Consider the following 12,822-nt stretch of genomic DNA (forward strand, 5'->3'; position numbering starts at 1 on the left):
AAATCCAGGTTAAAAACATCAGACTTTTAATCCTTAATACTTTTTAAGGTTATCAATAATACTTCCACATTATCTTGGAAAAGTTTTCATATAAATCAGTAAGGAATCTGACACAGCAAAAGCAAGTATTCTTGTAGTTAGTTTACTAGTTACTAGTAGCACCGAATAATATAATATAATATAATATAATATAATATAATATAATATAATATAATATAATATAATAATATATAAATAAATATAATCCCCCTATCTCCTGTAGCAGATATGGGGAAGGGGGACGAGATGACAGAGCCCCCTAAACATTCACATAACGAAGGGATAGCAAGAGTCTGATCTTTTCAGCCCAGAAACATTCTGTCTAGCTTGTTTTTGTGTTTGATTCAGTTATTTGCTTAAAGAAACAGGTTACCTACTTTGACCTGGGTGTCATTTTAGTGGGTGACAACAGCCCCTCAGAGAATTTGTAGGGACTCTTCAAAGGTGAGATATAAATGTTGTTTCCGGCAGGGACACGCAAAGGGGAAGGAGAAAACTTGTAAGGGCTGTGAGGAAGGTGTGGCAGAGATGATAATGTTGGAGGCTGTTAACATGAAAACATATGATTATTAACAACATCATCATAATCAGGCTAGTTCCTTGTTACACAAAAAAGGCCTGCAATCTACTTGCAGCATATTTAAAAACATAAGGGTAAAGTGAGACTAGATTATAACTTTATTCTTTGGTGATCACTCGTAGCCGAGTAAGATTGTCTTCCATGAATATTGTCTTAACAGTGTGCCAGTTTATAATATAGATACATTCACATGAAAACTCAAGTTGTTGGTTTTAAAATGCACAAAATAATCTACCTAACAGCAGCAGAAAGCTTTGACAGAGCATCAGTAGTGAAACATCACAGTCCATCAAAAGTAGTGAAACATCACAGAGCTAATGTAGTTTCATATCAGGATAGGCATCCTGTAATCCAATTAATTTTTGCTCATTTCTTTTAATTTACACTAGACTCAGGACAGGAGCACAACTACTTACCTTATTGGAAGCATATTGTAAAATGTTAGTTTTCAGCTTCTGCATGAATATTGAGTTGTAGAAGACTATAATGGAATCATATCTTCCTTCCCCAATCAAAACACACTTGAAAGTCTGGACAGGATTAGAAAGTTAAATATAAGCTCTCTTTAGTATTTGCATTTTCTTCTATTCTTCTACATAGCACAGTCCTAAGAGAAGGGTGTCCCTCTATGGTGCCCACCCTGAGATTGGATTGGTTTAAAATTGCCTTTAGATAGGGCATTCCTGGATCTAACTCAGGAACTGCAAAAGTTCAAGACGTCCTTTAAGGAACTAATGCATCCACACTGTTCAGCGTCTGCTATCATTCCCCCCCCCTTTTTTATTGATACTTTCCCAACATACACTACAATAAAAAACAAACTAATCTAAATAAAAAATGGAAAGGAGACAAAAGGAAAAGGAAAATGGGATGGCAACATATTTCCACAATGCCATGTTTCAAAGAAATGTTAAACCCAACTAGCAGCCATAATTAAAATAGCTATATAAAACTGATGCTGACAGATTCCCCATACCTCTTGATTTGCATTAGTGAGTTCCTTATATGCTGTCACAATAGTTTTAAACCTGAGATCAATGTTCTTCACCTTGCAGATGCCATACATGGAGCACATCATTATCTATGGAAAAACAGAGAGTGTCTGTCAGAACTGGACATCAATGAAGCCCCTCACTTCCATTGTGCTCCCTCACAGAAGTTATAAAAGATGAACTCTAAGCAACTACTCAACAAATGGAACTACACACTATTTGGAATTACCTAAAAGTTTAATTGATTTTATTTAAGATTCCTATGTTGCTTTTCTATTTAAAGCAGCTGTATAAATAATAAAAAATACACAAACAAAATTATAACACAAAATCCAGCAAGCACTTGAATACTCCACTTGTAAAAAAAGGGGGGGAGATATCAATTTTAACATGCAACAAAATTTTGGAAAAACTGCACCAAATCAACCAATAAATGTTTAGGAGAATAAAAAGTTCTTAACTTGTCACGGAAACAACAACAGTATTGGTACCTCCCGCACGTGTCTGGGAAAGACGTTTCATAAAGCCTGGGGCCATCACTGACAGTGTCTTCTATCTGGTCTCCACCCACCTAATGTGCACTTCACTAGTGCAAACATCTGAAGGAATGCCTCTGATGTTGACCTTATATTTCAGACACATTCATGTGGGACAAGATGTGGCGATCACACGGGGTCCCCGGACGTTTCACCGTCTATTGATCCCTGTGCCACCACTTGATTTCTCGCTGCCACCACCCAGGCCCTACCTGGTACAATACTGAGTCCAGTCAGCGTTAAATTGGAACATAAACTTCTGTTTATTTCTTGCAGTTTAACAAGCGTGTGGTTTCATAAACGGTATCGGTCAATTACAATCATGGGGTGCCTATCCAGACCTATAACTTCCGCTACCTGCTCTCACTCACTAAACCATCTCTCAAATATTTACTTGTCTTCCTAGCTCCTAACTGCTCCTGACTCAGCTTATTTCGCTACACTAACTCCACCTACCCCCAGACTCTATCCCAATTCACTCCCACTCCAACCAACCTCCCAAGGAACTCTCCTCTTCACCCCTCCCAGAGCTGGTTTTATAGTCCCTCTGACTCCACCCCCCTGGGTTCTGATTGGGTAACTTGTTTAACTATTTCACCTCCAGCACTCTCATATGTTAACATCAAACAAGGCAATCCTTCAAATGCCCCAAATTCCCTGTCCATTTAGAGATGCAAAACCTGGCAAACTTGTCTTAATCATAAACCTGACCTGTGAGATAAATGCAATACGTAATAATTGAGGAAACAAATTTATTGAGAGCTGGGCTCTGCTTTTATATTTCTGGAATGACAGTGCAAATGATATTTTTCTTTTTAATTTAATCCCAGTACTATAGAGTGTTTTGCTATGTTGTCGCTTTGTTCCTCCCCCCCCCCAAATATTCTATGTCATGTGTTTCCCATTTCTTCAGAAGCAAGGGTGCTTGATGTATAATGGTCTTGGCTACAGGCATGTCCAACTTCAAGTAGTCTGCGATGCCATCCAGTATAAAATACTGGCAGTCATCTATCACACTCTGCCCTCCCCCCAAGCAGGGCCCACTCATCACCCCACACACCATTCCCCCCCTGCAAGATTTTATATGTATATATATTCCCCACCTCTATAAATAAGAGGAGTCAAAAGGATCAGAGCAGGAGACGAAATCAAAGGCACCACTTTTGATGCCACAAAAACTAGCATTAAATGATATTTTTTAAAGGAATCACAGCCACTGGTGAAGAGCTCCCGGCACACACTCCAGGTCCCTGGCCATAGATCACTCTCCTCTCGTGCAGGAGGCGCCTGAGAGGAGGAGGAGAGGGGGGCGGGGGCAATGGAGGGGGGTGGGCCAGGCTACGGGGCGTTGGGGTAGACTGAGGGAGAGAAGAATGGGGACAAAAATCATACGGGGTGGGGGGGTAGGGAAAAGGGGTTGCCAACCTGGAGTAACATTGGGAATAACAGGGTAGGCGGTGGGGAGCGGTGGCAAATGCGGGGACCCCAAACAAGGGCACATGGCTGGGGGGAAGGGAGGGGGGACCCCTCTTTGCCTCGCTCTCTCCAGCGCGGCAGCGGCAGCAGAGGCCACCACTTCCCTGAGACGTCTGCTCTTGCTCTGCCGCCGCCTCAGAGTCACCAGCGCTACCTCAGGCGGAGAGGGGGCCAGTGGGCAGAGAGGGAAAGAGACCTGCCCGGCTCCCTCTCTCGCACACCCGCCACCTGACTGCACAACCCAAAGAGAGGCGCAAATCCTGAGGCAGCCAAATGAGCCCTCATCCATCGCAAAGATCCCACCCCTCTTCCGATGACAGACACACCAAACAAGGGCAGGGTGATCGACCAGAATTCATCCTGTGATCGATTGGTCAATCACAATCGATGCGTTGGGCATGTCTGCAATATAGCATTAATTTTAAAAAACTGAAAAAACCCACTATTGGAAGAAAGTAATTATTTGGACCCCTTCGAATCTATTTTAAGGTGAAGGTTTCCCAATGAAACTTCCAAATTCCAAGGTGGACAACCTACAAACGGCAAAATATGTGGAGGGGGGACAATCTATTGCTTTGGCATTCTTCTGGATTTCCTGTCTGGGATGAGGGCATTTATTACAGAGGTTCTGCTCTCACCTAGGAGTTAAATCCTAGAGGATAGTGCTGAGGGGCACACTCCGCTCAAGGCCTATGTAGCATGATGTCCCACAGTGCTCTGTTTCTCACCAACGCTATTCCACAACTGCATGAAGCTGTTGGGGGAGGGGGTGCCATCCAGATGCTGAAAGCATCTCGCTCTATTACTGTTTTACATCAGTACCACAAGGAAACAGAAGTGTGTGGTTGCAAAAGGAGCTGGCAGATGAGCTAAGATTTAGGAAGGGCGTGTATAAGAAGTGGAAGAAAGAGGAAATCACTAAGGAGGAGCATACACAAGTAGCTAACAGTTGCAGGGTGACGGTCAGGCGGGCTAAAACTCAGAATGAGCTCAGACTTGCAAGGGAGGTTAAAAATAATAATAAATGTTTCTTCAGCTATATCTGAAGCAAGAAGAAGAACAAGCAAGTGGTTGGTCCTCTATGTGGAGAAGATTGAGAAACACTACTGGGTTTCTCACTTACTTTCACTTACTTTGCAAATTCACTTACTTTGCAAATTTAGCACAACGTTTCTGAACCACGGAGAAGCTAAAAAAAGAAAGAAGCGTAAGCTACACAAGACTGAAATCAGCTCACACCCGCCAGACTCATTACCTGGTCTAAGTGCCGGTCTTTCATAAGTTCATATTCATTTTGCAGTGTGTGATGAAAGAGTGTCCAGATCAAATGTTCAAGTTCAGGGTGATCAGACAGAAGACGCGAACATAAGTTTTTCAATCGCATATAAGCCAGCCAGTGCACTAGAGAGGAGAGAGGAGAATCATCTTCAAATCACTGCTTGTCACATAATATTTAGTGTTGCAGAAATTTAAAGCAAAGCACTGTGATTTTAAATGGAACCAAGTTCCAGCCAACAGCCTATTTCACAACACTACAGCATTTCTCAAATGCATTGTTGCATTTTGCACTTTTGAGCAGAGCATGGTATGTGCAGAAGTGAACAGCTCAGAAAAATAGATCTGCTTTTTATGCATCTACTCTTGTTTTAAAGAAATTATGCAGCTTTGGGTTTAAGAATATTTACTGTATTTAAATGCATGTGTGTAATAAATTAAAATGGTTGTTTCCCAGCTATTATCCAGCCAGTCGGATATTTGATATTTGCAGGTTTAAATCTAATTTCCAGTATTTGGCAATATGTTTTTGCCCCTGAAAATAATGTAAGAACTAGCTATAAATCATTTAATTCTATTTTTCCTTTTAAATTACCCAGCAGGATCTCTTTCAGATACAGAGGGAAGGTGGTATTATATAATTTGCCAAATATCAGTCCAGTCCAGTGGTACCTCGGAACTTGAATATAATCCGTTCTGGAAGTCCGTTCAGCTTCAGAGGCATGGCTTCTGATTGCCTGACAGCTAGGTTTCTGCACAGCGGAAGCCATGTTGAACGTTCGTGTTCCGAGTAATGTTCGAAAACCGGAGCACTTACTCCCAGGTTTTCGTCATTCAGGAGCCAAAATGTTCATGAATGGACATAATAATTAGCAAATATCAGAAGTATAATCCATACTGAATTTATGCAGATTTAGATGCCTTTGGTATACTGCATTAACTTTTTCCTTTGATAGGCATGGGTTAAATTTGTTGGAATATGTTTAAATACTGATATCCAGTCTATATCTTTAACAAAGTCTTTATTCCATTTCTTTCTAAATGAAAAGAAAGCTGCTCAATTTTTAATAAATGGTGAAATTTGCTAATAAGGTTCTGTGAAGAACCTCTTATGCAAGTTTCAAATTCTGATTAATGTTTTTGCTCAAGAGATCTTAAGCTGTGTCTGATTTGAAGAAAATGGAACAGAGACAGTCTCACTTCTGCCATACTAACCATTACATGGTTATCCAACTATTAGGTCTTGGACATTTTCCATTAGATTTTGTTTACATAAAAAAAGTCTCCCCAATAGTTTGCTGAGTCTTTCCTTGTTGCTGTTTTTTATGCTACTAATGTTAATGGTGACAAGTGAAGCCTAAGATACTGTATGAATCTGAATAATAAGGTATTTTAACATACAATAACTTTGATTCTTGCTCAGTTTCTTTCTTTGATAACCTTTAAATCTATTCTAATGTATTAATATTCTGCTATAGGAGTTCTGTCCTGTCTGCACTAGCTACAAGATGATTCAAAATTAACTTCACTACAACAGCATTCTTTTAATAAAAGAATGCTAAAAGATAAATATCCATCAGGACTATTCTAAAACTGCAATAAAAGAGAGATAAGGATCAGTGTTCTGCAGTTTCCAAATATATATGCTTGCATTGTGAGTGCCCACTGCATAAACAAAAAGAATTTCTGCTTACTGATAGGAGTTACAGATCTACCACATCCTTTCACTCCTAGGAAGCTTTGAGGAACACAAGTTGCTGCAGCCAAAAGATCTGCAGAACACTGCATGCAGTTCTTTGCAAGCAACAGTATTTACTTCTCCATGATTATGAATTGCCAATCTTCCTCAAATGTTCAGGACTGAAACTCATTCCCTCCCCTCCCTGCTCCTGACGGCATTCCTTCCCTTTCTCTTGATTATGTCTGTAATGGAATACAGAAGATCCAAGTGAGGCAGCCATTGCTGCTGCCCAGGTGTGAGCAGAACAGAATTCCACTCCTGCCAGAAGACCTTCTGGAGCAGCTTTCTGGGGTGCAAAGGTGGCAGTCATGGGAGGGAGAGAAAGGTGGCATCCTGTCGCAGTGAATTCTGTGCAATGCCTGAAAATAAAAAAGTGTCACACAGACACAACACCAACCTTTTTTGTAAAACAGTGAGAGAGAAGTAGATTTATAAGGTTTTTGAGGATGGTTTGCCAATGCGTGCTGACCATCTGGAGGAGGATATACTGAAGCGGAAGACACCTTTTTCTTGGGAGATTTTGTTGGGGACAGGTACCTATGGAAACAACACAAAATCAACAAGAATGGAACACTGGGTGCGAACCATGAATGGAACATTTCTTACAGAATAAGCAAGTGAGCCTGCTGGGGGCTAACTATATCCTCCCACTTGCTCCAGGCAGGAAACATGTGGCTAAACTTCATCACTTCCTCCATTGCTCCTCCCCAGGCTTACTGTCACGCCCAAGCTAGACGGAAGCTCCTCCAAGATCACAGATAACATGTGGAAATAATACATATACAGAATATAGCATGGAAAAACTAGTCAAAAAACAGGGCCTCTAATGTAACTCTGTTGAGGGTAGGAACGCCCCATCCTTCAGTGACTGCTGCATGAGGCTTGGAGCAGTTTGTATGCAGGGTCTGCTGGTGGTTATCACACTTATTCTGCTGGGAAGTTGCATTCACAGTAACTTGGGAGCCAACTCCTAGGGGCCAAGGTCCCTTCAGCCCCCCCTAAAATATTTGAGGGGGATAGGCTCCCCCAAAGTTGATGGGCATCACCATTCAAATGGTGTGCATGCACCATGTCTTGTGATCAGTTACGCAGGGCGGGGCTTCCCTGAGTCTCCCAAAATTTTATTCAAGTTGGCCCCCCCGCATGGTAAGTACCATTTGGTGAGTGCATGGTCAGTGTTCCATTTTCCTAGCAAAATGCGACTGTGCAATGTACCAGGGCCTGTAGGGACAAAGGGTGGGAATCAAAGCACCACTCCCTGAGGCAGAAAAACAAAGACCACCACAACTGATGCATGTAGTGTCTCGTAATTGTGGGCACTGGAGCCCCAGAGAGCTGCCCTGGAAATGTCCTGAATAGTGGTAATGAAGGCTGCAGTTGCAGCTGCTGCTTTGTGGAATGTGCTGTGAGCCCCACAGGAGGCCCGAGATAAGGAGCCTGGCACACCACAGCCTCCCAAGCAGCCCCTTCAAGGCCTTTGCCTCGGAGCAAGGATGAAAATGTGAAATGATTGTGTGCCTGTGTGCGCGCACAGAGTTCTACAGACACCTAAGGTGCCCCTTGCCTGATCAGGGGAGAGAGCATGGAGACACCAGGAAGGCGGCACTGACTCCTGTTCTCTGTGGAAAACAGGAATATATTATTACTATTATTATCTTGAAGCAGATCCTTAGAGTTACAGTCGCTGTGGACTGGACATAGATCTTTACTGATGGATAACGCACTGAATGCAGACGCCCTGAATTCAGGTGTCTTGAAGGACAGAAGCAGAGCAGTTCCACACAGTGACTCAAATAAGTTAATAATAATAATAATAATAATAATAATAATAATAATAATAATAATAATAATAATTTTATTTATAGTGAAATACATGGACATAGCCGGAGAGGCAGCCCCTCTAAGTCAAGCAAATAAATAAAAATAACTAACTAACTGACAGATTGTGTCACAGATAACTCCGTTCTGCCCCCCCCCAAATGCCTGCCCCCCCAATCCTGGCTACACCCATGGTGAAAGTGTTGAGTATTGTGTGTAATTGACATGTAGGGGATCTGTGTACTCTTAGTGGAGAAATAAGTGTAGCTTCTCCAAGAAATCTTTGACATGTGGGTGGGCACTGAGGCCAGACAGACACCCTGGACTGAAGCAACTGGAGGAGCTTCCCTCCTCCTGCCTGAAGACAGAGGAAGCCCTGGAGACTCTGCTCAAGGGAGGCTCTCAGAGAACCAACTCCCTGGGCCAATGAGGCACTAACAGAACGAGTGAGGGACTCTCTCTCTCCCCCCATAAAATTGTATTAAAGCTCTTTCACAATACAATAAGGTACTCCAGATCTCACCTGTAACTGCAAGCACTTGGCAGTCATTTTTATTATTTCTATGCAATTTTACACACATTTTACTTACTGAGCAAAACTAAATTATATTAATTTAACCAACAAATCTTTTGAATTCCCAAGTCACGTTACAACTTTTTAAGTAAAGGTAAAGGGACCCCTGACCTTAGGTCCAGTCATGGCCGACTCTGGGGTTGCAGCGCTCATCTCGCTTTATTGGCTGAGGGAGCCAGCGTACAGCTTCTGGGTCATGTGGCCAGCATGACTAAGCCGCTTCTGGCGAACCAGAGCAGCACATGGAAACGCCGTTTACCTTCCTGCCAGAGCAGCACCTATTTATCTACTTGCACTTTGATGTGCTTTTGAACTGCTAGGTTGGCAGGAGCTGGGACCGAGCAACGGGAGCTCACCCCATTGCCAGGATTCAAACCGCCGACCTTCTGAATGGAAAGCCCTAGGCTCTGTGGTTTAACCCACAGCACCACCCGCGTCCCATTACAACTTCTTAGCACTCCTCAATTTTGAACTTTGAAAGTTGAAAAATTCAACATGCCCTACCGCTGCAGTAATGCAATCTCAAGGTTGCCAATGTGTGGAACCCCTTGGTCAGGCGGCCTCCATCTCCGAACAGTAATGGCAGGTTGGCCAGCTCAGTTGGGAAAAGGTGCTCCCCGTGGCGACCCCATGGAGATGCTATCTCATATGTGATCACTGCCTACGTCTGTGAACTTAAATGGAGTAGATGACTTGTTTCCAGTCAGAGTAGGCAAAGGGTCAATGGACCAAGTGAGTATCTTTATATTCTCATAGGACTCTGTCCATAATTTTACTTACAGGTCTGCAGCAGTGTGGTTATGCTGAAGAGGCTGAGTGAAACAGTTGGGAGGTTCAGATTGGTCAGGCTGCCCACCTCGCTCCTTAGACTGCTTTATGAGCTCAAATAATGGTGAATCCTAAAACAAAAGCCAGTGGCATAAGAATCTGATTAGTTACAGTGGTACCTCGAGTTACAGACGCTTCAGGTTACAGACTCCGCTAACCCAGAAATAGTACCTTGGGTTAAGAACTTTGCTTCAGGATGAGAACAGAAATCGTGCTCTGGCGGTGCAGCAGCAGCAGGAGGCCCCATTAGCTAAAGTGGTGCTTCAGGTTAAGAACAGTTTCAGGTTAAGAACGGACCTCCGGAACGAATTCAGTTCTTAACCCAAGGTACCACTGTACTGGAGTTCTCTTAAGTTTTTAAATAGCTGAAAATAACTAGAAAAGACAAGGTCTACTACAACAGTAGACATGTATTTAGATTGTAATCTCAGGCGGAAGAAATCACTCCTTATCTGTTAGCCTCGCCCTTATATCGCTTTCTGAAATCATTATTTGCATAAGCAAGCAGGTGCACCTCAGCATCAACGGTTGAGTTTGAGTGACAATAATAGCTTTGTAATACACAGAGCAGCTGTCTATGGCCAAGCTGCAAAACAAATCAGGAAAAAAGCTTTAGATAAAATAGCTGTATGTTGTTTGGGTGATAAGGGGGGGTTGATCTGAAATCAACCTAGATTTAATCTTGTTTGTGTCTCAGGCATCATGGATGTTGGCTTCTATTATGGCTGCATGTTCTGTATTATTGCTACAGGTTTGTCATGGCCTTTGGCTAGAACAATATCCTTATGAACTTGGAACCTGATAGAACTTGGCGATTTCACTAAACTCTAACTGGTCTGGCTGCCCATCAGAAATACAGAATTACCGGAAGCATTCCAGTTTTCTCAAGCTGCTCCCTTCCAACCTTTCAGTTAAGAACCAAGACAGGTAAATACTAAAAACTATTTTCAAACAATTCTTTATTTCTTTGTAATGGTGGACTGACGGTTCAATGTAGGTAACCAGTATGTGACAAATGCAGAAGAATGCTGTATCTGAAAAGAACCGGGCTCAATGTTTTAGCTATTTTAAAATGCACCATTAACTTCCTGTTAAACGAGGAACTGTTCAAGTTCCTCGTGTTTGAAGCAGGAACTTCTGAAAGGAAATCACAAGCCAGGCTCATTTCATGATGGCGAGACGCTGCCTCGTGACTCTGAATGGGCAACGCAGCTTCTTTCTGTAGCAGCCAGGGAGGTTCAACAGTGAAAGTGCTGCCTCTTCATGCAGCCTCTAATGTTACCTGGAAGTAACTTCCATTGAAATATGATTTACTTCCGACTAACAAAGCTGAAGTATTTAGTTAAGTAAGTAAATAATTCCACCAAGGGTTGCAGACAGAAACCCTCTCAGCTCCCTAGAGACAAAAGGGACTGAAGCAGAGACCTTTTGCAGTTTGTAGAAAAACCTTTTAGAGGAATAATGCAGAGTCCACTATCACGCCCATAAAACAGGACTTTGTACACCCATTCTATGCACTTCTAACTACAGAAAATATTACTTGATGGGGGTTTTGTGTAAACTTCATTATCTTAGATTCCTTTTCAAAGCCTTTAAGTGACACTTTAGGGTGCCAAATTACACATTATTTTAAACATGATTTACTTTAAAGAAATTGTTTAAGTTATGGGATATTTTCGCAAAACCTTCTGTTACAGGACAACATTTGACTGCAAAGTAGTCCAATTCAGAGTTCCACTTGAGTCAACCTGTAAGCCTCAGCTCAGTTAGGTAAATATAGCCAAAGTTAATAGATAAGGAAAATACAGATTAGTAAGTGGCTCACTCCAGGACACATACAGGAGGAAAACCCACATCTTACTTGCATGCCCCTCTTCTTCACTCTTCTAACCCATGAAGTCCTTTAAGAAGACAAAAAGAATCCTAACAATGCACTTTAACCACTACCTATGCTTGCAAGTAAGATTGCCAAATTGCTGACAATTTTAAAAGAAATGTTCAGTTCCTAAGGCCCAAGGTAGCTTGGCCACAAAAAACAAGACTGAATATTATTCTGTCCTCTAAATCAAACAATTCCTACTGAAATAAAAGCCTTGGGATGTCAGCTGAGAACATCAGGAATAGTCTTCCCAATTAGGTTCAGAAAGAAAATACAAAAAGGAATAAATGATCATTATATTTTGCATACTTTACATTTTTCTGATGCTGAAATACAAGCCCTTGTCTGTCTCTCACACAGCACAAGTGGACAGCGCAATCAGTCTATGAATGTCCACCCATAAAAAAATGTCAAGGGGGGGCTCACTCAGAGGTCAGCGGGGATAGTCTTAAGATTGCAATCACAGGCACATTTACGTGGCAATAAATCCCACAGAACTCTGTGGCATTTCCTTCTAAGTAGGCACAAAAGATTACACCGTTAAGGCAGTTCACAGAAGGAAAGATGAACTGTCTTTCCGTGAACTGAGCTTAAGGCACTTACTTCAGAAATTTATCTTAGGATACAAGTCAAACTCCTCCCAAATTAAAATCCCCCAAAGTTTTTGTTGTTGTTGTTTTTTTAAAGGTACATCACTAAGTCCTGTGTTTTGAGGACATTCTTGCTCTCTTCACACCAACAAGGAGTTATGGAAGTAGGATTAGAAGGACCAAGAACACAATTTAAACCATTTTTTGCACCCCTCTTCAGCTGAAAAAAATGCTTTCAAAATAGTTTGCTACTACTATTAGTAGTCCAGGGTTCCAACTTGTCACTTGAGTCTTCCGTGGCTGGGAGTGCTTAGGCCCAGCTAAGGCTGGTTTGCCAGCTCTAGCCACTCCTGGACCGAGACAGCTTGACCTCTGGTGCTCATGGTCTAGGGGTCTCCCACTGAGCCTGCAATGTGCTCCAGGCGGGGGCTGCCATTGAAGACACAGCTAGTGCACAATGTGGATGCCAGGCTGGTAAATGGGGCAGCCCGATG

At 42.3% G+C, this 12,822-nt stretch overlaps 1 protein-coding gene across 5 annotated transcripts in view; it reads right to left on the minus strand.

Annotated features, from left to right (window-relative positions):
• The window catches only part of RB1 (RB transcriptional corepressor 1), a 58,857-nt gene that overhangs the window by 6,113 nt on the left and 39,922 nt on the right, over positions 1-12,822 (minus strand). For 4 of the 5 annotated variants that reach the window (XM_053363553.1, XM_053363544.1, XM_053363562.1 and 1 more), the window contains 6 exons: positions 9,812-9,930; positions 7,037-7,176; positions 4,879-5,024; positions 1,596-1,700; positions 1,036-1,149; positions 417-583 (listed from right to left, as the gene is read on the minus strand). In XM_053363553.1, the coding sequence (XP_053219528.1) occupies positions 417-583; positions 1,036-1,149; positions 1,596-1,700; positions 4,879-5,024; positions 7,037-7,176; positions 9,812-9,930 (791 nt within the window). Of the gene's footprint in view, positions 1-416; positions 584-1,035; positions 1,150-1,595; positions 1,701-4,878; positions 5,025-7,036; positions 7,177-9,811; positions 9,931-12,822 lie in introns of those variants that run through there. The other variant, XM_053363578.1, reaches the window with a different exon arrangement.

Source organism: Podarcis raffonei, chromosome 1 (genome assembly GCF_027172205.1).
Source record: "Podarcis raffonei isolate rPodRaf1 chromosome 1, rPodRaf1.pri, whole genome shotgun sequence".
NCBI classification, from domain to species: Eukaryota; Metazoa; Chordata; class Lepidosauria; order Squamata; family Lacertidae; genus Podarcis; species Podarcis raffonei.